The sequence below is a fragment of the Thamnophis sirtalis genome, unplaced genomic scaffold, assembly GCF_051295495.1.
Source record: "Thamnophis sirtalis isolate CommonGarterSnake01/CBP01778 unplaced genomic scaffold, rThaSir2_p1.2 scaffold_1, whole genome shotgun sequence".
Taxonomy (NCBI): Eukaryota; Metazoa; Chordata; class Lepidosauria; order Squamata; family Natricidae; genus Thamnophis; species Thamnophis sirtalis.
Window position 1 is genome coordinate 41,112,740 of NW_028261381.1, and position 27,680 is coordinate 41,140,419.

Sequence of the window (27,680 nt, forward strand, 5' to 3'; positions counted from 1 at the left end):
GGGTTCTGGGAGGTATGCCCCAGTAGGGGTGTACCGGTGGCGGCTGGGAGCAGCAGCCACAGTACTGGAACAGTGTTTTGGAGGGCCCACCTGCCCACCCATGTTCCTTACCTGTATTTAAGCCAACTGGGCCATTTGCGCATGCACACACAGTATATGACACCTGTGCAACCTCCGCCGAGCAGCTGAAGCATTGCAGGGTGGTGGACTCCTGGCTCTGTTGTAGCATACCGATTGCGACGGGATCCGGAATCCACCACTAACACATCCATTCTACAAAGCACCCACCTTCCCACCTTTGTTAAAGGTGAAACACTATCTTGTTGGTCAGTCTTGAGTTTATTCATCCTGATCCTCCATATACATCCTCCTTCTGCAATGCCTTAATCTAATAAAAAAAGATCATCTACCTGGCTTTCTGCTCTCAGCCTTTTGTGTTAATCTGCCTTACTGTGGGATTGAAAGTTGTCTGGCTGCAATATCGATGCTGTGGGCGGGAGGGGGGGCATGATTGGGAAATCTCATACTCTGGCTTGCATTAGAGAGTGAAAACTTGTTCTGGGAGCCTGCAATATATGAAATGTAAAAATAAAATAAAATTATGTGCATCTGATTTGCCAGGGTAGGAGAGCTGTAGTGTTGCAAACACAATGTTTATGATCAGTAAGGATTTGTATATGGTAAGTGAATGGGTGGGCTGCTCCTTCCAGCAGGTGTCTCCATTGTTGTAAGGCATTTTTTGCTACCAATAGCATAATTTCTCTCTGCTTGGTACAATGCTTTTGAATACAATGCACATGGAAGTAAATCAGCCCATCTTCCTAGTCATATCACTATATCTGATGTATCTATTTCCACTAAAAGGGGTCAGGGTAGCAGAGGAATGGTTGAAAATTTGTGGGATACAACCTTTGGCTTAGTTAATTGTAAATGTTTTTTCTAGATTTATGAACATATTTGCAGACATTTTAAATAAATATGTTATTCTATTTGGGTGACAATTTTGTTTGTTTTGAAGTTTCCACCTTTCATGTAATCCATGTCAGAAATATATTGCAAAAATTATGAGACAAAATTATGAGCTTTTGGTATATTAGAAAAATTCATTTTTCTTCTGACTTAACTGGACTATTTGGGTTATAGAATATTCCCAGAAGGCATACAAATGGAGCCAGGAAAGGTTCAGTGTATTCTATCATGGATAGCCCTCATTCTACTCCATCCTAGACCTTATGGAGTCTGTACAAATAGTAAAACCTAATATCTTACAGAAATCAATAGATATCATTGATCCAAAAGTCAAGAAATTAGTTATCTCCCAGTTAATAGTATAACTGGAATATAAATATACACCATATTGATAAAATTTGAACAAACTTTGCTAACAACATTGTATAATTATCAAGAATATCCTTAATGTCATTGGCATACAAGAAATGTTTGTGTGTGTGTGTGTGTGTGTGTGTGTGTGTGTGTGTGTTTTCATAGATTTTCACGGGTGTAGGTATGCTGGTCTTGTTGTATTCGGTTCTTTTCCCATGTAAGATTGAGATTGTCTTGGCAACATTTCAGCAAGGACTCATTCGCCATCTTCAGGCTGGTGTTTTGGGCTTAAAGCATGATCGGAGCTGCTGTCCCTCTACAAACCTTGGGGTGGGGGTGGGGTGGAGTGCTGGCTTTATTTCAGTAAGTGGAATGATTGTTTGTATGGTTGTATTATGATTGGTAGATTGGTGCTGATTGGTGCTGGCTGTAGGTCCGTTGTTGTTTCATGTTGTAACGGCCTGGGTGGTGGGTGGGGCACATTTGTTGACCCTGAAGATATATATATATATATACACACACACACACACACACACACACACACACACACACACACACACACACACACACACACACACACACACACACACACACACACACACACACACACACACACACACACACATATATATATATATATATATATATATATATATATATATATATATGGCTAGTGGTTAACACATCTGCCTAACATGTAATACAGCCCAGGTTTGAATCCCAGTAAGTGTATGGCTAGCTGATGAGAGCTAAATAGCTTGAAATAGATCTATACTAGTCTCCCTTTATTTATTTATCAGCACAAATACAACAAATGTAACAAAAAGGCAACAGTAAAAATATTGGGTTTCTGTCTGGATGGTCTCTTGTGACGAGCCGAAGGACAGATAATGGAAGTAGTGATCTTCCACATACATACATACATACATACATACATACATACATACATACATACATACATACATACATACATACATACATACATACATATATATATATATATATATATATATATATATATATATATATATATGATTTCTCACACCTCTAATGTCTTAAAGAAGATAATGGTTCAAAAACTAAATACAAAATTGGAGACAATACTAATGTTATTCAGTGGATTGAGACACAAATACATTGGTAATAACTCAAGTCACAGGATAAGAATACCACATGGTAATCAATTGATAATGGAAAGCGATTATCTGAAAATACACTTTGTAAATTGAATCTGATCCATATCAAAGATCTTTTCTACATCCAACAAAATATGAGCAAGTGATACTAATTTATCTGCAGCTATATCCATAATAATAACAACTACCTGGTACATATTGTAAAAATTTATCGTTTTTTTTGACTTCTGGGAGCAGAAAGGCAGAATGAACATGGCTCAGAGAAAAAAAATATTTCATTATTCTAATAAGAAGACACCCATCAATATAATGGAACAATATTTGACTACAAAAGAAATTGAGAACAATGTACTCAGAAAGTACAAAGTTGTTTAAACTATAATAGAACATATAGAAGAACACCAGATTTTATTGTATAAAGCCAACTATTTTAAAGGTGGATTTGGAGTTTAAAAAACTGGTGGATTACAAAAGGGATATGGAAAAAAATGCTGTGAATCATAAAATGGACTTAAAAATAGCAGTTCATAAATGATACAGAAAAAGATGCCAAAATGAAATTACAAATGAAAACAGATTTCTTGATAATTAAAGGTGACATATAAATAATAAATCATAAAGAGCAATATAGAAAAGCTTCCTATTTTGGATTTACAAAAGGAATTTATGAAACCAACAAAATTGTTTCTGAGAGAAGACAAAGAGAAAATGATAAAAAAAATCAACTCGTGAGACATTATTTAATTTTAAAAAGACCAAACTTTTCAAAAGCAGACAGAAGGTCTGCAAAGTGAACTTATTCAATTAGGGTTAAAATATACATACTGAGGTTTCTTGAGGCTCGGAAGTCTCTTTTTGACCAGGACAGAATGATGCAGATCTGTTTGTAAGTGGGCAGAGATTTCTTTTGCTTTATTTCTTAGATAAAGTGAATAGTTGAATTACAAAACTGATTTTTTTTTAGTAAGGCTAATGCAGAGGTGTCAAACTTGATTTCATTGAGGGCCGCTTCAGGGTTGTGTTTGACCTTGGGTGGCCAGGGTGGGTGTGGCCAGGTAGACATAACTCCTGTTGGGGGCGCCTATGGTGGCCCAAGCACTCTGCCAGTGAAAAAAAAGGCTCCCGAGCTCTGCCCCTCTGCCAGTGAATATGGAGCTCGTGTGTTTCATTCCAAGCTCCATTTTCACTGGCAGAGGGTTGCAGGAGGCCATGGCAGCCAAAAATGGAGTTCAGGAGCTCATTTTAGCTGGCAGAAGGACCGAGCCAGTGCTTCACTGTTTCTAGGGTGGCCCCATGGGCCAGACCTAAGTACCCTATGAACTGGATCTGGCTCCTGGGCCTTGAGTTTGACACCCCTGGGCTAATGCAAATATGTATTTGTGTCCCTGTGTGTGTGTGTGTGTGTGTGTGTGTGTGTGTGTGTGTGTGTGTGTGTGTGTTACTATTTCTAGTAGCTCTTAATAGGCTTTTTCAAATTAGAATTAAATGATGAGTTTTTACAATTTGATTATTGATAAGGGATAAGGTGTAGGAAGAAAAGATGATTTTCTGAAATTGAAATGTTAGAGAAGGTGTTAAGTTGTTGAAACTGTTTATACTTGCCTGGAGGATGCAGGAAATTATCTTTTATATATCTTTTTTTCCCTGTCTCTTTGGACTTTTCTTTTTCTTATATTACCCTTAGTTTCCATTAGTCTTTTATCTTTGCATTTGTACATTTTAATAAAGTTGTTATAAAAAATATTGTATTTCTTCTGAATCCAGTTAACCTAGGTGCTTTGAAGGTGGTATTATTTTCTGTTGCTCATGTTGTAGTTAATATTTTAGCATAGATCTTGCTATGCTATAGCATATAGATACTTTAGCATATAGGTATTGGTCTATAGTGTCCATATCTTCTAGATTCTTTCTGCCAGATTTTAATATTAGTGCTATACAGTCTTCATAAAACAATGAAGGAAATATTGAGATATTGAATGATTGCTTCAACATTGACATCTAACAATATGAATGCCCCAGTAGATGTATAAAAATTTAACAGGAAATCCAACAGGCTTTCTCTGATTTCATCATTTGCAGCGTGATCTTTGATAAAGTGATTGTAATGTATTGTATCATTATGATGCAGATTGGAATGTGAGTTGATGAAGAACTCCATGGAATACCACACAGTTATGTGTCCTCAAAAGGAACACAGATGTCAAATAGAAACATATGCATGACATCATCATCACATAAATGCTACAATATGTAGCTGACATATAAATAATGCAAGTATGTCATGTGGCATTTGTGTGATTTTGTCATCTGAGTATCATCACTATTTGCTGCATTATCTGCAATGGTATTACTGCAGCTGTAGCAAATAACAGCTCAGTAATTCCTTCTGTTTCCAGATTTGTACAGGGATGCAAAATATGATGTCTTTGCCTGAATCTCATTACCAAAGCCTCCAGACCAGGGGTGGGTTCTTGCCAGTTTTAACCTCTTCTATAGAAGAGGTTCCACAAATCTACAGTGTCATTTAGAACCGGTTCCAGCTCCCTCCCCCCGCCCGCCCGCACATCATCAAGATGAAGAGCGAGAGGAGGAATTCTGGGAGTTGAAGTCCACAAGTCTTAAAGCTGTCAATTTTGAACAACCCTGGGTTTTTTTCTAAAGGGTTAGGGGTGCAAGGGTATTGTAACTTGACAGCTTTAAGACTTGCGTGATTCAAATGCCAGAGTTTCTGAGGCAACATTTTGGTTGCTACGCAAGAGCGTTGTTAAGTGAGTTTCACCACATTTTATAAGTTGGCCATGCCCATCCAGTCACATGGTCGGCAAGCCACTCCCACCCAGTCACATGGCCAGCAAGCCACTCCTACAAAGCAGGCCACACCTACAGAAGAGGTTCTAAAAATTTTTGAAACCCACCACTGCTCCAGACCTTATGTCTCATCCTTCTGTGAATAAAGGTAGAATCACAGCAAATTACTATTCCATCCTGTCCTCCTGTAATAGCAAAGCTTGGCTTAGTGCAATACATATTCAGTATATGGACATGCATGTATTCAAACTAAGACAAGAAAAATGCTTCAAGATACTGCCTGGATGCTTTCATACTACTTGTCAGCAGCACTTTAATAGAACTGTGCCTTATTCTTACATAGTATCTCTGAAGATTCTTCTGGAATAATTCAATTTAAATAGTTATGATCTCCAAAGCTCCAAACTTACAATAAATGGTTTAAAATAATAAATTGCATTTTAAAAATATTTTTAGAAGGTGTTGGTCGATTTTTATGGATTTCTCAGTTAATTTTGGTAATCATAGAATATTGTTAGAGTGTATTAATGATTGAGAATTGGATTCACAGTCTTACACTGTCTCAAGGTCACTATTAGGGAATAAAGCCTGAGATCCTTAGGGTGTTTATATTTTTAATTCCATAGGTTATTTTATTCTTTTTCTCCTTTGTGTTCAATAATTACATGATATTCCTGGAAAAAGTCATTCAGAGATTTGGAATTCAATTATATTAGTGTGCTCATAACATGTAACTTTATTTCATCTTTCCATCTGTATCAGGACCCATAATTAAGGTATTTGATAATTAAATGGAAGTAGTAATGGACAAAAGCAGGGGCGTCAAACTCACATCCTTATGTCGTCATTTGACATCCCTGGATTAAAGCAAAGCTAATAAACAAACTGAATACAGATAAGATGGTGATGCTGTGTTTAGGTAGCTCTCAGTATGAGAATTAGGAAAACAGACTTTTGTAACTGAAATTGCACTCCCTTCAAACCAATAGATGTGTGTTTGAGGCTTGTTCTTGATTCAAAGTTGTAAAGGGAATAGTTGACATTGTAGCATGGAAGGCCATAATAGACTAGGACAACATAGCTTCGTGATTCATGACTTAAATCATTTGCTGATATTACTGCTTTCTATGTTACTATTCTTGCATTTTTCAACTTTTTTTCTAGTTTTACAAACTTGTGTATGTATGTATGTATGTATGTATATTTATGTGTATGGTATGTTTATTAATTTTTTAAATGGAAATGCTTTATTTTTACAGATAAAAAGTTATGGTGGGCAGACCATAATTTAGGCCAACTGGGCACCTGCAATAAAAAAGATGGAAGGAATCCTACAGTTTTGCGAAACAAAACTTCAGGAGTTGTACATATGAAAGTGTATGACAAAGCAGGACAGAAAGGTAAACCATGCATTAAGATTTTGAATAATAAAATACATAAATCCAGAAATCCTTAAAAAATCTCTTTATGGAATAATATACTTTACCTCCTATGAACTAAAGTGATTTTTTTTGCTACTTCCTTCTTTTTCCATAGTTATCTGTGCCCTCCAGAAATTTCCAAATTATTGGAAAACCCTAAGACATTAAGTGGCAATGACAGAGAACTACTGGAAGATAAAACAAAACAGAACAAAATAATGACCTGCCTTTCTATAATAATTATCTTTATAGCTTGGGGGTTTCTGTTGATAAAAGTTCTTTATGAATTCATGAACATTTTGCTTTGGAGCAACTGAAAGTGGATACACTGTGTTTTATTAATATTGCTTTGTAGAATGATGTTGGTTGATGTTACTTCCAGTGTCTTAATTAAAACCAAAGACATCATTGTTTAGTTTATTATCTACCTTAAATTATCTTCAATATATATTCTGTTATATATTTCTTTATAACTTATCCCTGTTGCTCAGTTTTCTTGATAAGGTCAGAACTTCTTGCACTGAGCTCAGAAATAATATTAATTTATTCATGTCTTTATATGTTGATTGGTAAGAAAAAATTGAGTCTACAAACTTTGTATGAGTGAATCAGGCAGGCTTTAAAATCGCACCATTTTACCAGAACCTAAAACCTTGAATGCAATTGCATTCAGGCTTCAGCTGACAAGTTGAGCCTAAAATCAATTAGGCAAACTCGTAAGTACTCAATAACTAGTGACAAATATTTTTGTTTGTTTTTTCATCTATTTAGCTGCCTATCTCACACAGTGATCCTAGGAGGCTTTAGCTCAATGTGTTAATCAAAATGTGTACTTTCTTTTCCCATTTAAAAAACCATGCCTTTTTTGAGCTAATTTATTATTGGACAATTATTTAAAGGAAATTCTGAATTCCTAATAGTGGGCAAGTGATAATTTGCTAGTAGTAATTTGCTATTTTTACTTCAAAACAGAAAGGTATGTCAGGCATACTCTATGTTATAGGGCAGATGACTTTTTTTTTTATTAATGCAGTATGAAACTAATTAGTAAGGTCACTTCAAACTGAGTTTGATTTCTGCTCACTACATAACTATACTTACAGCTAAACTATGCCATGGAGGTCTTCCATACAAATACTGATTATACACAATCCTGCTTAGCTTTCAAGACTAGAAAACATTCATCAGTTGCTTCTACCTACTAAGATATAAATATAATCTTCAGTACCTTATAAAATTTTTGTAAAACTTCATTGTTGTTGTATTTTTAATAGGTAGCAATTCTTGTCAGATCAATAATGGAGGATGTTCCCAACTTTGCTTACCAACTTCAGAATCCACTAGAACATGCTTATGTACTGTAGGTTATAATCTTCAGAAAAATCGTATGACATGTCAAGGTATAATCATTTATTTATTTTCAAGGACTAAGTAAAGCAAATTAAAATACAAATTTAATAATCCCAAAGTCAACTGTATTATTGGTAGCAGAAAAAAGACTATCATGCTCTGGGTCTTTGTGATTGTGTTGAATTGAATTGAATTGAATTTATTAAACTTCTATGCCGCCCAATCCCGAAGGACTCCGGACGGCTTACAGAAATGAAAAAGAAATTAAAAGAACTTAAAAACAATAGGACACACAAAGTTAAAAAAGGAACGCAAGAAACACCCAATCAGAAGGCCTGCCGGAAAAGCCAGGTTTTAATGGCTTTGCGAAAGGCCATGAGAGTGGGGATGGCCCGGATCTCTGGGGGCAGCTCATTCCATATGGCTGGAGCAGCAACAGAGAAGGCCCTACTGAGGGTGTTTTCTGAGGGTGGGTTAGGGTTTGTTTGTTTGGTTGGTTTTTTTTTAAAAAAAATAGATTCAATTCTTCACTAATTTTGTTGCTGAATTTATATAATAAATATATATAAACTTTGGTTGTATAATTCTACAGTTAGTAATTTATACAATCTCTGAATGTTTACAAAATGTAAACATTCTGAGCATCATAAATAGGGATAAGCAGGTGTCTTTAACACATACAAACATGTTTTTTATCTGTGTTGTATTTTATTTAGATATATATTGACAGAGGTAAAAGCAGGATATTTGTGGGTGCTAAAATTATTATTTAAAATAGTTGCAAAATCAATTCATTGATTTCAGTTTATTGATGATAAAATAAATTAAAACTTAATCAATTTTTCAAATTATATTTCTAGGACAAATTCTTAATTAAAATTAACTTGATGACTTGAACATTAATTTTCACACTACTTGCAAAGAATGTTGATGTAATCATGGTTAGAAGCTTAAAATCTCAGTTCATTCACTGAAGTCCAAATTTAATAGACGTATGTGTCAGTAGAATCAAGCTTCTTAAGAGTATCTTTAGACAGATGCAGGTTACAGTTCCAAAAAGATGTAATAAAGTCTCATGTGGATCATGTGATCATCATTTGTAACCTTCCCAGCTGGTTTCTGACAACCAAAGTCAATGGGAGAAGTTGGTTTCTCTTAATGGCCATGTGGCTGGCCTAACAACTGTGACAAAAATGATTGTAAAATGGGGCAAAAACCTAACAACTGCCTTGCTTAGCAGTGAAAATTTTGGGCTCAGTTGTTGTCATAAGTTGAGATTCTGGTTATTCTACATTGATTTTTTTTAAATTTTCTTTCTTGATGATCCCTCCCACCTCATCATAATATAACTGACTAAGAGCCAGAAGTTTGTCTTTTGGCTTCAGATATCTGGTCAATTTTATAACTGCTTATTATCATAATCATGGTTAATATTTTTGAAATAATATTATTTTTCTTTAGGTATAGAGTCATTTCTCTTGTATTCTATTCATGAAGGAATAAGGGGAATCCCTCTTGATCCAAATGATAAAACAGATGCACTAATGCCTATAACAGGGACATCTTTTGCTGTTGGTATAGACTTTCATGCAGGTAAATAAATGTTTTGTCTTATAAAAGCCCTGTAATTTTGGAAGTCTCAAAGTTACACAGGATCACTCCTCTTTGTTCTCAGTTACGTAGATCTATGTTAAGAAAAACAGGTGCAGAAATGTAAAAAGGGGGAGAAATTCATATGACATGTATATTGATTTTCAGTAAGTATTGTACCCAAACATTTACAAATGGAAAGAACAAAGGTGAATTGCAGAAAAAAATGTCATAGAAGCACTTCAAAGTAAAAGATCTGAGCATGCCCAATAAATAAAATAGAATAGAATATAATTCTTTATTGGCTAAGTGTTATTGGACACACAAGGAATTTGCCTAATATTTATTCTATAGGAAATGATACAATCTACTGGACTGACATGGGATTCAATAAAATAAGCAGAGCTAGCAGAGATCAGACATGGAAGGAGGATATAATTACAAATGGTTTGGGAAGAGTGGAAGGCATTGCAGTGGATTGGATAGCGGGTAGGTTTTCTGGTTATTTTATTATTTATAATTATTTTACTTTATCTTTTCTGATTTATAACCAAGCAATTCTTCCAGGTTTCTTTACAACAGTAAATGTATTTATTTTACATCTAAAATTAACAAATAAAATAAGAAAATAAAATTTTATTCAGTAGTATAAAAACATCCTTTAAAAAAAACAGACACTCTTTTTCTTTCTATAGCATGTGGGTTGCTTTTCCTATGACAACTGTACTTTTTATTTTATTGTATTCTATTTTAAATTCTCCAAGAAATACAAATGAAACAGATAGCCAATCATATGGTGATGGTGGGATGAATATTTTTTTTTTACTCAAAATAGGTACATTGAAGCTGCAATGAATTAATCACTTTTATCCTGTGTCCCCACAAATATTAAAAATTGCACTGTCAAAAATGGTGATTGACATTTTAACAAGTTAAATATAGGGGGAGAGGATGCTTCTGACAAAATTGGGTTTTAGTTTGACAAAAATGGGTCATGTGATTTGGCTGACCATGAATTGTTCCACTATATTGTAAATGCATTTTTAACATAAGGAAGATTGCAGGAAGAAAACTTATTTGAATAGAATAGCACAAATATGCCCAATGATTTTGCTTTTTAGTAATTTAATTTGCAAAAACTTGATATTAATATTTATTTATTTTGTTTGTAGTCATAACTGATATGTTTAATGATAGTTTTATATCTCCATAATTGCATTTTCTTATTACTTCCAGGTAATATATATTGGACAGATCATGGCTTCAATTTTATTGAAGTTTCTAGGCTTAATGGCTCTTTTCGCTATGTTGTCATATCTCAGGGTCTGGATCAGCCAAGGTCTATAGCAGTGCACCCCGGAAAAGGGTAACTCGATAATTGATATGCATGCAAGTGGATACATTTCTTAAAAAGCATCTTAAAACACTGAAAAGCTAATGAGGAATAGTGTGTAAAATGGATCTAGGAAGCTACAATGTAAATTTGATATTAGTCTACACACCACTAAAGTTTAAAATACTGCTGCAACAATAGCATAAGTGGAATCATGTTGATCTAATTTACCATGCTGTTTTATGGGCTGTTGATATATGTAAATATGTAACTCAAGAAAAAATAAATTTAAATAGTATATTTTGTTGCATCTTCAATTACAAGATTATGTTAAAAAGGAAGTACAGTTAATACTGAAATGAATTTTTTCACCTAGATTTATTTCAGCATTTTCAAATGATTAGGCAGACCTGTGCTTCATGCACTCGATACATTGATAATGAACATTTAAACTTTAATTATGTAATATAATATAACATGGTATAATATAATATGGACAGACAGAATAGGATATAAGTATGTTTTTTTTTTAAAGAAGCTTGCCACTGGGAGTATTAGAGAAACTTTTGATTATGATAATCTACTTATCTCCTTACCTTTTTTAAAGCCATAAATGGAACCAGTGCGCCTCTGGAAAAGAGTAAAACAGCATGAATTTCAACCTCCAATGGAATCAGACCAGCTTCCATTTAAATACCACTTTTAAAATGTTTGAAAAGTAGTTGGGATATGGAAGTGTGTTTGTAAAACCTGTGTTTTGCTCTATACATTTTAGATACAGTTTTAGTTTAAAAAAAACTTTATGGTGACATGTATGCATTACCTCCATTTGAATAGGGGCGGGGGGGGAGGTCAATTGCCTTGGTGCTATTATTAGCTTCAGCAGAAATGAGTCTTTTTTTTTTTTTTGTCTCCCAGTTTGGGAAGCTTAAAAAATTATGCCACGGCATTTGAAAATCAGAGAGCCAATTTGATGTAGTGCTTAAAGTATCAGGCTAGAAACTAGGAGATTGTGGGTTCTAGTCCTGCATGGGCCACAAAGCCAGCTGGGTGATATTGGGTTAGTTGCTTTTTCTCAGCCCTAGGAAGAAGACTAGGGCAAACCTCATCTGAAAAACCTTGCTAAGAAAACTACAGGGCCATCTCCCAGAATTGGATATGATTAAATAGTGGTGGGGAGGAGGGAGAAAAAAAAAGGAACTTGTTCAGTGTTATTTCCAATTTGCCATCAATATTAACTAGATCATTAAAAAAAAAAACAATTGTTAGAATCTTAGAGTGAATGACTGCAAATATTTTTCCCTTATAAAATTCCACTTAGGACTCTTTCTGAGTCCCCCCCAATGTAAATTTAAAAATTGCTGCATTTCTGGCATACAGTGCCAAATGTCTGTTACTATGTTTGTGAGGGTGGAGTTCTTTTTGTTGAAGACACATAGCATACAATTCACATAGAGGTTAAACAGCAGAGGACTTAGAATACAACTCTGTTTCACTAGATGATGACTTGGATCAGGGGTGAGGATCAATGGCTCCCTTATGACGTGTGGACTTCAACTCCCAGAATTCCTGAACCAGTATGACTGGCTCAGGAATTCTCGGAATTGAAGTCTACGAGTCATAAAATGGCCATTGTTCCCCACCTCTGGCTTGAATGATGGCTAACTCTTTCACATCTGACTTGAATTGATATGTTTTCATGCATGTTGAAAGTAGGAAAAGTAGCCACCAATCAATAGATATGAAACATTCTTTCCACCAAATTTATTGCTTGGAATAGAACTGAAAACTGATTTTAACTCAACAAAAGCAAAATATAGGGAGTGTTTTTGCCAATATAACTATTTCTCTATAAAAAAGGATAAGATGACCTACAGATTTATTGTAAATCTGATCTCTATAATCCTGCTTTCTCTTCAACTAGAATTTTTTCCTGGTCCAGCCAATCCAATAACTTATAAAATACATTTTTACAAGATATGCTTAATAGCAAACCACATAGTAATGTAAAAGTTTGTGCTGTTGTCATTCTCAGAGATGGGAAATGTTTGTGGGGGTTTCCTCCCATTATTTGAATGCTTGTATCATTTAGGGAAGCTTACCAGTCAACTCAGGGATGCTTACAACAAAATCAACACAAATAACCCCATCAAAATGCAATAGCAAAAATATATAAAAAGATATAAAATCATATAGATTGAATCCAATCACCAGAAATCTGTAATGAATTGTTGCAGTGACAAGACAAGACTGCCAACTTGCACTGCTCTTCATAATCGCATTAAGTCTCAAGTTTTTTAATTTCATTAGTTTAGGAATCTCTGAGTGAGAAACTAAGAGCTAAGGAGGGATGCTATGTGTCATCTCAAATGAAGACTGGAAAATAGAAAAGGGAAATCTATATTGTATACTATAAAACTCTTCCTATCTAGGTGCTAAGATCTAGCCTCCAAGCACTGTTTGCCATCATGTAATGAGCATGTAACTAGCTTCCTAAATAGGTATTCTCAACTTCCAGATCCTGAAAAAGTCACTCCTGCTTGGATTCCCCCCCCTTTTTTTCATTATTATTTTTTGCTGGGCAATTAACTAATTTTCTGGCACATTATTAATTGTTCCATCTATAAATTTTTAATATTTTCTTTAGTCCTGCCCTAATAAACATATAATGCTGTTCAAATCATGGTTCCAGAAATACAGGCAAATATTTAACTAGCATGCTGGGAAAATATTAATATTGGCTGGATGGGGTTTGTGAAATCTTATGAAATATATGACCAGGGCATCTGCTGGATTTTCTAAAAGCTAGAAAGACTATCTAAGGTTAATGATAATTCTACCATTAGTGTCCATGTTGCAGTCTATTTAATCCCTGTGGCTGATTCTAGCTCCATTGATGCTCTTATTGTTTTTGGTGATGGCTAGAAGAAAATATAATAAAGGGAAGTTGTCACTGTTTAGTAAGAGCTCGATTTGAAATGTAAGTATCTTATCAAATATATTGCAAGAGGTCAATTAAAAAGCAATTGTACTTAACCCTTAGAACCTATAGTATCTGAGTTTACTCACATCTTTCGCCATGTAGGTAACCCTTGAATACAATTGTAATAAAGCCTGCCCATTATAATCAAAAGTCAGGACAAATGTTAAATGAGCTGCCTCACATAATGACCAGCCATTCCTACTTTCCTCAGTTCAATCATTAAACAATTGTTTTATTTATTTATTTATTTATTTATTTATTTATTTATTTATTTATCAACAAGTACAAGGATGAAAACACATGAAAAAATGGCACAAATAAATGGATATAAATAAGTAAAACATAAACACATAAATGGGATAGTAGAACAGGGACAGTAGGCATGCTGGTGCACTTATGCATGTCCCCTTAGGGACCTCTTAAGAAATGCATAAGGTCCACAGTAGACAGCTTAAGGAAAAAGATATGGGGGTTAGAGGAACTAACAACAGGATCAGATAGGGTGTTCTACATATTTACCACTCTATTGCTGAAATTGTTTTTCCTGAAATCAAGATTAGAATGTATTACATAAATGTTTGTATTTTTTGATCGCCCTTATGTTATTGCAGTTGAAGTAAAAATAGTCAGTAACAGGTAAGGCATTATGGTAGATTATCTTGTGCACTAAGCTCAAGTCAGAATGTAGACGCCATAGTGCAAGGTTATCCTGGCCTAAAATTTCAAGCCTGGTGGTATACAGAATTTTATTACAAGCAGAGGAGTTGAGTACTCTTCTTGTTAAATACCTCTGGACTCTCTCTAATGTTTTAGTGTCTGAAATGCTGTGTGGGTTCCAGGCAGGGGAGCAGTATTCAAGTATAGGTCTGGCAAAGGTTTTGTATGCCCTAGTTAGCAGCATAGCGTTACCAGAGAGAAAACTATGTAAAATAAGGTTGACAACTCTGAATGCCTTTTTGTCAATGTTGTTACAGTGAGCTTTAGGGCTTAGGTTTTTCAAAATGAGTCCTCCTAGGTCATTGTGCAGGTCATTAAGTGAGCATAGGATCAAGCTAGGATTCTTGTTTAGGCCCCAGCTAGGTCTCTAAAGAAGGGTCCCAAAGGCAGTCAGACAAACAGTAAAAAGCTTTGCAAGGACCCAGCTTTCTGTTCTGTTTGTTGCACAGGTTGTGCTCTAAATGGCTAAACTTTTTGAGCTGACTTTTCTCAACAGCCAGCTGATTGGGACCAAAAGATCCAAAAACAATTATGTGAGGAATTTTTGGAGTGCTGAAAATTGAGGCATAGGGAGCAGGCCAAGGTGCTGCAGAGCCCAGTTGGGGCGGGATTGGGAAGAGGTTAGGAAACATTGTCACATCACCATGGTCAGTTGTAAGGGCAAATAAACCCATGGGGGTCCTACAGTCCTCATAATTTTGAATTTTGAAATGGAGTCATATGAAATTTGGAGGCATCTGTCATAACTTTGAATCTTCATTTTTTTCCCTGTCCTATCTCAAGAGCCTGTAAAGAAAGCTGAAAAGTCTTGGTAGCTGTAGTAATAGCCTGCTATATTGATTCTGGGGTACCTGGATTTATGTTGTTTAAGGATATCCTTTTGAATGGGAAAATAGCTGTCAAAATGGGAAAGAAAACTGATATTATTATTGCTGCATTTGGATGATCCCAAGCTGGTTTTGGAAGGTAATTTTCCAGTTTATCCCATTGGTCAGTAGTCAAGGAAAGCAGCCTGCAAGGGGTGAAATAGACTACACACATTTATTATTGCTATTAAAGCTACATTCTCACAAGTTGCAGGCTAGATGTTTGTGATATCAAACATCCACACATAAAAACTTCCTCAGAAATAATGTCTGGAATCTCCTGTTGTAGCTTTGAGGGAATGTACAACAAAATCCTAGAGTCATTTCCTCCTAGCGCCAGATTTCTTGCCATAAAATTAGACTATAAGTACAAAGTAATCTAGAAAGGCAGGGAGTCATCCACTTTCTTTCATCCTAGAATAGTCCAGAAAACTGTAAACCCTATGAGGTAAACCAGATCAAGAAACTGACCACAGAAAAAAATAGAACTATACTTTATTTGAGATAGGTGGCAATAAAACAATCTTTCAAGTTTGTGTTTTTCCGTCCCTTCCTCATATATCCAAAGAAGTTGTGGGAGTCAGTCTAAGTCTCTCTCTCTCATTCTTTTTCTTGCATCTGGGCTTATACTTGTTTCTTCTGCACCTATTATTTTTCTAATGCTTTCTGGCTACTATCTCTAAGGTAATTTCTATGCCCATCTCTAGAAATCAGGGCTATTCCATTATGATTAGTTCTTGGCCAATCCATTGAGTGGTCCAAGAAAGTGAACGTCCAGTCCACCTCTAGTGGAAGTTCATCCCCTTGTATCATGGAGAGGAATGGAATGATGGTGAAACAACAGTGTCTCCATAATTTTGAACATAGTCAGTTACAGTTCTGGTATCAGGAAAAATGATGTTGGACATGAAATGATTCTTAATTGGAGGAATGGAAGAAACAGAAAACTTTTTTTTAGGTTGTCAGAAATGTAACCTGATGTCAGATATTTCTCTGCCTTTCCTCTTTAATAAATTGTCAGGGGTAGATCAGGGTTCAAAACCACATTATCTAGAATTGACCAGGGATACATGAATATGAAAGTTTTACAACTTACAAGCTGAACTTCACATTTTAGCTTAACAACAAAAAAAAATCACAAAGTATATTTGCAGATATAGAAGCATGTATTAACATATTAGAAGGAAAAAAGTCCAATAACTAAAATGAATAGACATTATCGATTTTTCTTTTTTTAAAAAATGGAAATATTTTGTGGGTCTACCTATTTATCTCTGAAAATTGCTACCTAGGATTTCTCTTCTAGAATTTGGCTTCTTTTAATTTTTGTATAGGATCATTTCTCCTCTTTTAAGCCATTTCAGGAAGTTTCTTATATCTCTGAGTAGCTATATAAGGAAAAGGACTGCACTGTGAAAGGTGGTGATAAAGGAAACTTCCACAAATTTTCTTCTATTCCAACCCATTAGTTTCAATAAACTTACTTTTAATCATAATATTTTTCATGTTCTAGTTATTTATTCTGGACAGAATGGGGACAGGCACCATGTATAGGCAAGGCTCGTTTAGATGGATCAGAGAAGACTATTCTTGTTGGTACTGGTGCCATGTGGCCTAATGGAGTTTCTGTTGATCTTGAGGTGATTTTTTCTATTTTTCTACATATAATTCATGCTACATTATGCTAAGATATGAATATCACACTATATTTTGTTGCCTTAATTAAAAATAGGATAAAATATTTGGAGTTTACCTTTTGATTGATTCTTAGGAAAATAAATTATATTGGTGTGATGCTCGAATGGACAAGATAGAAAGAATTGACCTTGAGAGTGGAAGAAATCGGGAGATTGTACTGTCAGGAAGTAATATGGATATGTTTTCAGTCACAGTCTTTGGGGCTTACATCTACTGGTCTGACAGGTAATTTATTTTTCTATAAGTATTTGTGTTTCAAAATGTTACTCCTGTGCCAGATATTTCACCCCTATAGAAATAGCTATTCTTCAGTAATATCACCAAAAAGGATCTCACATAGTGATAGGGATTTTTTAAAAAGCAGTTTAATATTCAACATAGCTAAACTATATCAACATTGCAAACTAAAAAACACCAACGTTTCTTCATTTTCTGTTAGGCCATATGTTCCTTGCATATTAATGTCTCTTTCACTTTTAATTAGTTGAGAACTATGGGTCAGATACCTTCAACATTTTTTGGCAGAGCTCATGCAAATGGATCTATCAGACGAAGCAAAAAAATTGACGCCACAGAGACAGTATCCATGAGGACAGGCTTAGGCATAAACTTGAAGGAAGTAAAAGTTTTCAACAGAGGTCGTGAAAAAGGTAACTCTTATTGTAGACTTAACTGTTTGATTGTACACGTGAAGATAGTGTGGTGATGATGATGCTATTATTTACCACAATGAATTCTGAAATAAATGAATTATTTAAATTTTCCATGGTGGATATTGGCATTAGCTTATAAAACATCCAGATGAGTTTCATTCCTTTGGGAACAAAAATTTGAAACAATACACACACAAACTTAAAATGACTCAAAGCTGTAGGAGATTGCTTAACACCTCAGTAGACAGGAGGAGGTTTCAAAAGGATCTTGAACACAGGATTTTCCCAACAAACTGAAATTCAACTGTAAGAAATGTACAGTTTTGCACTAGTAGGAAACAAAAATCAGATGCACAGCTAGATATATGTAGAACAAGGCTCAGCAGTAGTACTTGTGACATAGAAGGATCTTGGTGCCCTACTAGACCATAGTTTAAACATGAATCAGCAGTACACTGTAGTTATCAAAATGCACAATGTAATCTTGGGCTGTATCAACGTAGATATAATAAAGAGATCACAGGAAGTAATCTTTCTACAGCTGTGTGAAAAAGTCCTGCACGCTTTCAGTTATAATCTCGTATTTACATGTTTAATCAACTTTTCACTCATAGAAACCACGCAAAATTAGTACTTTGATGAAAATTTCTGTAGTTGGATTGAGATGCATCATTTTATTAATATAACCAAAGTCTTTTAAAGGTTTTGAGTGAGTTTATGTGCTAAAACAAACACAACTTGAATTTTTGAGAATGTTAGGATCAAAAGTAGTCAATCAGCAGCGAGCTTTGGCTGACCAATGAAAATGCACAGAGGCTAAATCTATGAGCTAATCAATGTTGTCATACTCTCTAAGTATAACTAGGCATGAAAAGCATTGAAAAATTTAATTTAGCTCTGGCTGTGGGCAAGGATGAAGGCCTTTGCTTTCACCAGTACTGAGGAATGGCATCGCATCATTGTGCTTCATGAAGAGGGTTACTCCTGTACAAAAATAGCCAAGATAGTGAAATGTTATCACACCACAGTGAGCAGAGTGGTTGAAAAGTACCAAATAATTGGTTCAGTTGATGACAGGCTCCTCTCTGGAAGACCAAGAAAGTCAACAAAACAGCAAGATCGGGCTCTGCAATGCATTTCGATGGCTGACAGGAAGCTCACCTCACCTCACCTCAGGTTACAAGAATTTGTGGTGAAACATGTGATGTAAAAGTGTGCACAAGCACAGTGCATCGCAGACTGCTTGCCAGAGGGCTCAAAGGCTGCACGGCTCGAAGTAAACCTTTGCTCACAGACGTTCACCACTCTCGTCAACGTTCTTGGGCCAAGAAGTATGCCAAGTGGACCAACAAACAGTGGGCCAAGGTCATCTTGAGTGACGAGAGCAATTTCTACTTGACTGGAAATCAGTGCAATAAGTATGCCAGAAGATTTCCAGCTGAAGAATTTAGGCGTACTGCCTGAATCTATCTGTGAAGCATCCATGCACGTGATGATCTGGGGCTGTATTGCTGCTTCTGGTATTGGTCGGATACAAATCGTGCAGGGAATCATGAATATCAAGCAGTATGTTGAAGTCCTGGAAAAGACCATGCTTCCTTCAGCTCAGCAACTGGTAGGGAAGGACTTTTACTTCCAGGATGACAACGCTCCTTGTCATCGAGTTAAGTCTGTCCAGCAGTGGTTGAAGAAGCATGGTGACTGGATTGGTGAACTCAGAGCCCAGATTTGAACCCAACTGAGAACTTGCTTTTGCTTTTCACTTAAAAACCACCAGTATTTATTTAAATATAACAATATTTGCATAGCAGTTAGCATAAAATATCATAAAATCAATGGCCTATCCAAAAAATGTCATAAACCATAAAGTGTGCAGGAATTTTTCACACAGCTGTACTTTTATTGGATTGGTTGGACCACAACTGGAACATTATGCCTTTTTGCCTCTACAATAGAAAAGGATATTGAGAATTTTGAAAGAGTGCAATGAAGAGTGAAAAATGATGGTATGCTTGAAGATTACAGCTAATAAATAATAGTTAAAAGAACTAAGTATCCTGAGCCTAAATAAGAGAGGACAAAGAGGAGAGATCACAGTAGTTTTCCAATACTTGAATGACTGTTATAAGGAAGAGGATGTGGATTTATTTTCCATAGTGCTCAGGAGACAGAACAAAAACCATTGGGTGGAAGCTTTACTGTGAGAGATTCAAAACTGGAATAAGGAGATATTTTTTGATTTTGAAAGCTGGAGTTATGGGTATGCCATTATTGGAAATTGTCAAGCAAGGGTTGGGCAGCTGTTTGAGATGATCTGAGTATTCCTGGGAAGGGTGTTAGACAACAGAACCTCCAAAGTTCCTTCCTGTGAGATCTCTGAAAATTACAGGCACTTATTGATAAGGTTAGTGTTAACTAGACCTCACCCTCATCACAACCATAGTACATTATAACTAAGATTACTATCAAAGGGAAAAACCTTATTTTTTTAAAAAAAAGTTTTCAAACTATACTTACACTGGTCAGTATTAATGTGTGGCCATTTTGCACGAAAAGTCCCAATCTAATAAAGTGTGTGTGTGTGTGTGTGTGTGTGTGTGTGTGTGTGTTTGTGTGTCCAGTATGCTTGATGTGCACACTCACAACATGAACTTTCTTGCAAGGATGACAGAAAAATATATTGATAAAATGTGCTGCATTGTTTTTGGCAAATATTCTATGCATATTTATTCTGAAATTAGAGTCAGTGACACTTACTATGAGGTAAGTGTATATAGTAATAATGAACAATCTTTTATCCAGTTGAAATTTGTCTTGAGTATTTGTTGTTAAGACGAGTGATGAAAAGCTGTTAAGAAAGGAGTGGAACATTCCTGCAACAGCACTTAAAATAGTCAATTATCAGGAAACAAGTCATAATAAGATTGCCATATTAATGTATACATTTGGTTTAATTGAAGAGATGATTTGTAAAAGTTTCCTCTTTTCAATCATTTTTTCAGGAGGGGTAAACAAATCTGAAAATGTTTAAAAGATGTTTAAAAGTAGCAGTAGTGTCTTGAAAAGCTTTCCAAAGGGAATATAACAAAAGGTTTGCTAAACTTCCAGGACAGAATATCCTGCAGAGCATCATTTTATGACATATTTTTACTATTATAAAAAAAAGAGAGAAAACACCAATTTAGTGTAGCTACTACCCTTTTGAAGCCTAGAATGTTGCTAATGTCACACAAAAGTCTTGCCCCAAATTTGAAAATTAGCACCAATTCCTCTTCTATCTGTTGAAGTTTTAAATTAAAAATAATCACTTTGATTGCATATAGTATAGAATCCATGAATCTTTAATAAACTAGTAAATTGCATTTTTTAACATTCTAATGGATAAGAAAAAAGTAAGCATAGTTTGAGGAGGAAAAGGAAGAAATGAAGATACGAATGTGTACATTAGGAGACAATAAAGATATAAACACAGAACCCCCTCCCCCAAGTAGATAAGCAGCTCACAAAAAGTTGTGTTGTGATGAAGATTGTGTTTTATAAGGTTCTGCATGGTGGTTATTGCTAGGAAAATATTTTTCTATGTGATTCCCAGATTTAGCTTTGTGTGTCACATTTTACAGCATTAGCCCTCTATACTGCTGTTTTCCTCTTCTCATCACTAGAAAGTGGTTGAAAGGCATAAATAGTGCATGAAACATTCTCTCAAGTTATTGGATTTTCCCACAATGAGCAATCACCACAATCGCCACAGTACCCAACCTGGATGATCCCGGCTGGTGTTGTAAGATAAGATTTCTCTCACCCTTCTTCTGTTGCACTTCATAAAGAATGTTTTCTTCATCTTTTTCTCATAGGATATATTCTGCAGGGTAAGGGTTAAGATTAGGGTTAGGATTCTGCAGAAAGGTAAGAGGGGCTCCGAGACAGACACATTTGAAGCAAATTATCAGCTTTATGACTACTAGAAACCATGGGACCATGTTGACTGTACAAAACAGCTTAATATGGTTCTTCAAAATTAGTTCTTTGAAACTTTGTCAGATACAAAGCACCTATTTGAAGCTTCATGCAGCCGTAATTGTGAGAATATTCTTTTTTACTTCTGTATCAAATCTGTACTCTATTTTGAACTCAAGTTGTTTTCTTATATTGAGACTGTTATTTATAGTTGCCAGATTTCATCAGTTTGTATTTTGGCAATAAAAGGCTCTTATAAAATAAGAATATTATTGTATTAGAGAAATTTAAAACATTTTTAATAGCTGGCTTATTCTTCAGAAGGTTATTTATGCTTAATATTTTCATTCAGCCGTTCACTATTTTCAGTCTAAATCAACTCACTGCAAGATGAAGGCCTCCTCAGTTGCTTTATGCCTTGCCCACTGCCACATAGTACACCTTTGAAATGAGTGACATAATTTGTCCAATGCTTCTTTAGGTGTTTTCTGGGTCTTTCAAAATTATACAGTTCTCCCATTCTTGACTAAAAGAGTTTAGTGATGAAGTTATTGAAAAATCCCTGAATCAGAAACACGCCACTGTCAAACTAAATATGGCCATGAAATGGTATTATAGTTTTGTTTTATCAATTGTCTAATTTGCAGCAGTAAACCATGAATTTAATTCATGAAAGATTTTAACCTGCTAATTTGTGCATAATTGAAATGCATAAAAAATTCATTTTGGCCCCCCAAAAATCACTTGGCAACAGTGCATTGGCTTAATATCTGTTTAAAACTAGTGTGGAATCTGCTGTTGCTTGGCTGCCTTCAAACACTGGAACAAAAACTGCAGTTTTGAGTTTTCCTAAAAATGTGCTTATAATTCCTCCCCTTTAAAACATTCCCACCCCACAGCACAAATAACAGCAACTAATTTGATCATTTTGTTTTCACTGAATAGTAATTGTTTCAATGAACACAGATCTTTTTTACAATGTTGAAGATTAAGCAACTGTACTGAATAGTACACCATATAACACATAACAAATATCAACAGTGCTAAAATGCTCTGTGTTGTTCAATTGTAATTGTATCATTGTGTGTGTGTTTGTGTGTGTGTGTTTGTGTGTGTGTGTGTGTGTGTGTGTTCTTTTACTTCTTACATATAGAAAAGATCCAACAAGTGAGCAAGCTGGCAGAAAATATGGGGGAAAATTTTAGTATTTCACTCACATTACCTCCTTGGACTTCCCACTTTCTCAAATAATAGATTTATGAACAGTAGATGTACATACAGGAACAGGATATTAAGAAAGTTATCTTTCTGCTTCTGCTGACAAAAATATCATTCAGAGAACAGAAGCTGATCTAGTTCTAAATTTTTAAAAAACTATTCAGTACTTTAATATGCTTAAAATTAGCTTATTACTATCAATGTAAGTTTAATAACATTTTAGATTTAAATTTAGATTTTTTTTTCATCCTGCCTATATTATTTTTATTCAAAGAAGTGCAAACATAGCTAATACTCCTTTAGTTTCCTATGTTCCTCATAACAATAGGCCTCTAAAACAGCAGCCCCAAACCTTTTAAGCACCAGGAACCGGTTCCATGGAGGTTTCTCCGTGGACTGGAGGGGGGTGATTTTGTATGTTACTTGCATCCTGCAGTTGGGACTTTGCTAGTTTATGCAAATGTGTGGACCAGCTGCTGGCATGCCGCAGACCAGTGTTGGTCTTCTCTAAAGTAAATTGAACTGAGAGAGAGTGACTCACCCAAAGTCACTTAGCTGGCTTTCTTGACTACAGCAGGATTAGAACTCTGTTTTCTTGTTTCTAACTTAGTGCCTTAATTACTAAACTAAATTGCCTTTCTTTTTTGACATATGAATTGAATTAAATATGCCACAAATGAATACACTATGTTAATGTGTTTTATTTTTATACTGTAGTATATATATATATGTTTTTTTTTTCCCTGTAGGAACCAACATATGTGCCAAAAACAATGGTGGGTGTCAACAACTTTGTCTCTATCGGGGAAATGCACAGAGAACTTGTGCTTGTGCACATGGTTATTTAGCAGAGGATGGTGTGACATGCTTAAGACATGATGGCTACTTGCTTTATTCAGGAAGAACAATACTAAAAACTATACATCTTTCAGATGAGACAAACTTAAATTCACCAGTGCAACCTTATGAAAATCCAGAATATTTCAAAAATGTAATAGCATTGACTTTTGACTATAGACAGAAAGGAAGAGGAACTAATCGAATCTTCTTTAGTGATGCACATTTTGGAAATATACAACTTATTAAAGATAATTGGACGGGTAGAAAAATTATACTTGAAAGTAAGTATACCTTCTAACAATGAAGTGCATTTCTTTATATTTATTTACTTACTAACAATTGTGTATTGTCTAGTGGTTGCAACTCTGGGTGGTATATAAGTATTTATTTAAAAAGAAGATATAGGATTATTAAATTTATTCTATTTCATTGAACTAAATATTCTGGATAAAGAGATAAACATTTGTAAACTTGCTGGCAGATCATGAGTTCCCTATTCTTTTCCTTAAATGGAAACTTTTAGAAATGTTTTTGCTGAATAAGGGGAATTGGAGGGGAAGGGGGGGAATTCTGAAAACAAAACGTCTAGAACTGGGTAGACATTAGTCATCACAAAAGTTAACTGAAACATTATAGTAATAATAAATTGATTTATTGATAGATTTGCAATTCAAGATTTGCAACAGTCATAAGTTAGTGGTATCATTAATTGTGGCTATCAGTTAGCTTAAAAATGCCATATATAGGCATCAGGACATATTTTGTACCCAGCATCTATAAGAATTCTTTTTTGAAAAAAATTAAAAATAAAATTATATGTTTAGTTATTTTGGTTAAGAATTTTCAGTTTTGAAAATCTGATGTTAAGAATGTTGAAATGCCATGTGAAACAATGGCCATCCCGTCCTTTGCATACTGTTTTTACACTTTATCTTATTTTTAATTCTCACTTTTATTTTTGTTTTCTTCCTCATGCAATCTGTCATTCAATACTATATCATCTTTCTTAACTGCCTCTTTTTATCTTTTCAAATACTTGGGGTAAAACTTGGTATTTCAGCTAAAATATTTGAAAGCTATGTGATACTATTTCCATCCTCAAGACAGAATTCTGCATGAAATAAATATAATCTTTATTGTCATTGTACTTAAATACAACAAAATTGGTTTTAACCTCACTGGTGCAAAATTATAGCAGAAACAAAAAAAGGAAGAAAAAGAAATACTGATATAACTAAGGCTAATACCTTAGTCTGCACTTCCTTATCTTACTAGAAAGCATCCTGTGAAAGTCTTTGTTGACTAAAACCATAATAAGGAGTGGAGGTAGATATCAGTTAGTCCTTTGAGTGGTAACAGGCATAACTTCAGGGGACAAAGAGGCCAAATGATAAAATTGTGTAACAATCATACAAATTCCATTATTCCATACTTCTATCAGACATTAGGATACAAATACCTGATCACAGCATTTACATGGTTACATTACAGTGTACATATTGTCATGTTGGCATAACTGCAATTTACTCTGAATGCCATTGGTGATGACTTTGGCATATCAAAGATGTCAATTTGAAATGTAGTTGGAATGAACAGCAAAGGGAATATTGAATGAAGCTAAAGAAAGCAAGAAAAATAATATGATTTGTGTCACTGAAACTAATAGAAAGTGAAAGGAGGTCACTTTTTCCCCCCTGAAAATGATCTGAATGTATGGCATATATAATAAATACATGCAGGGAAATGAAGTGCTGAGGTTAACTATGAATAAAATAAAAATAAAAATAATATTAGAAAGTATAAAATGGCATTGTCTAAATATTAGGCATGCAGGAAATATGAATCTATAGATTGATAGTAATTGCACTTTATGTTCTATTAATAGGGGATAAGGGAAAAATCAGACTCTTACTACATTAACAAATACATGATTAATAAATATTTATTAAATCTATTCCAAAATACGAAGAGTGAATGAATATAAAGCTTTATATATATATAAAAAGTTTTGATTTTACTGTCTACAATGAAATATTGAGATAATTAGTAAAAAAGTTGATGAGAAGTGGTAAAAAGGAATTGGAACCCACAATTGCTTGTTTAAGAGTCAAGGATCCAGGCTGCAATTCTCAGAGTCAAGACACTCATGTAAAATAGCTGAGTCAGGGTTTTTTTTTTTGGGGGGGGGGGGGAGCACCGGGGATTATATCAGTCAAAACCTGAAATGGGGATAATTAGGTTGCACAGATTAAGAGCCACTGGTATAATGTTCATAGGCAGGAAAAGTAGTAAAAGAGACAAAAGAATCATTAAAATTAAAAGAGGATAACAAATGAAGAATTACTTTGATGATTTTTTAAAACTGTTTTGGCAAAAATGTTAACAGTAGTGAATAAAATCAATACTAAAAATGAAGTCAATGAGAATTAAAATGAGATGTGGAAATGCTAGATTTATGTAGTATTTTAAAGATACGGGAGTTATATGGGAGTTATAGTGATATGTCAAATAATAGATTTGAAACATATACTATAGATTAGTTGTTTACGTTTGACAGGGAAAAATTGAATGAAATTTGCAGTGGCAAAAACTAGAGAAAGGAGATTAACATTTCTACTTTGATAGAATATTTACTTGAGGGTAGGAAAATGAATTGATATTTTAGATGTATAAGTGCCACTAGGAAATTGGTGAGTAGTATGTGGTCCACTGTGAGGAAGAAATGTTTGTCAAAAGAAGCAACATGGTTGTTATAAATGTGGACTGTTGCCCAATTTGCTTTATGAAAATGAGAGTTGAGTGTGTCAGGACAAACAAGTAAAAAAAATAATGTTATGAGAATGTGCTACTTAAATATTTAATAAAACATCAAGAATAAGTGGCTATTGAATAAATATGGATATAAAATAAGTGACCAGTACATACAAATGCATGAAGAATGGTGAATGAGGAAAAGGATGGAGAGGATTGGGAAATAACTGATAGCATGTAATTGATAAGATCCTGAAAAAGAGAATAATGAGACATTGAAAGAACAAAAGTCAATACATGAATTGATATGTGGATGTGGTGGAAGCAAGGATGGCTTGTAAAGATAGAAATAAATGGTGAGGTTAATACATGGTGTTGAAGTAAATAGTTTTCCCTGCCCTCACCTGCACTCCTCTGTCCTCCCCTTCCCTCGATTTGTATAATATTACTTTATCCTAAAAAGAATTAGCATGATGAATATGCATGTGTGTAGAATCAATATAAGTAATTACATTTCTTCTAGGATTGAAAACCAATTTTTCATCTTTAATATATTTCTATTTTTTTTAAAAATTGTGTACATTTAATTCTTTAAAAACTGATGCTACATTCAGAAAAATACAGAAGCTATCAACAAGCAATATTTCATTCCAAAGTGTAGCATCAATCTGGTAGTTTTGTCATGGAATTTGCACACTTCCTAAATCAGTCTGAATTTCAACAGAAAGTTTAAAAGTGGTGGCTAAGATGCTGAACTTGTCAATCAGAAAGATTAGCAGTTCAGTGGTTTGAGTCCCTAGCACTGCGTAACAGAGTCAGCTCCCGTTACTTGTCCCAGCTTCTGCCAACCTAGAAGTTTGAAAGCATGTAAAAATGCAAGTAGAAAAATAGTGACCACTTTGGTGGGAAGGTAAAAGTGTTCCGTGCGCCTTCGGCATCTAGTCATGCCGGCCACATGACCATGGAGATGTATTCAGACAGTGCTGGCTCTTTGGCTTTGAAATGGACATGAGCATCACCCCATAGAGTCGCGAAC

At 34.7% G+C, this 27,680-nt stretch overlaps 1 protein-coding gene across 1 annotated transcript in view; it reads left to right on the forward strand.

Annotated features, from left to right (window-relative positions):
* The window catches only part of LRP1B (LDL receptor related protein 1B), a 939,689-nt gene that overhangs the window by 766,561 nt on the left and 145,448 nt on the right, over positions 1-27,680 (forward strand). Inside the window, exons 33-41 of the mRNA XM_087710921.1 lie at positions 6,527-6,667; positions 7,963-8,088; positions 9,500-9,631; positions 9,983-10,117; positions 10,865-10,994; positions 17,041-17,167; positions 17,299-17,450; positions 17,751-17,875; positions 23,803-24,174. Coding sequence (XP_087567047.1) covers positions 6,527-6,667; positions 7,963-8,088; positions 9,500-9,631; positions 9,983-10,117; positions 10,865-10,994; positions 17,041-17,167; positions 17,299-17,450; positions 17,751-17,875; positions 23,803-24,174 — 1,440 coding nt within the window. The remainder of the gene's footprint in view (positions 1-6,526; positions 6,668-7,962; positions 8,089-9,499; positions 9,632-9,982; positions 10,118-10,864; positions 10,995-17,040; positions 17,168-17,298; positions 17,451-17,750; positions 17,876-23,802; positions 24,175-27,680) is intronic.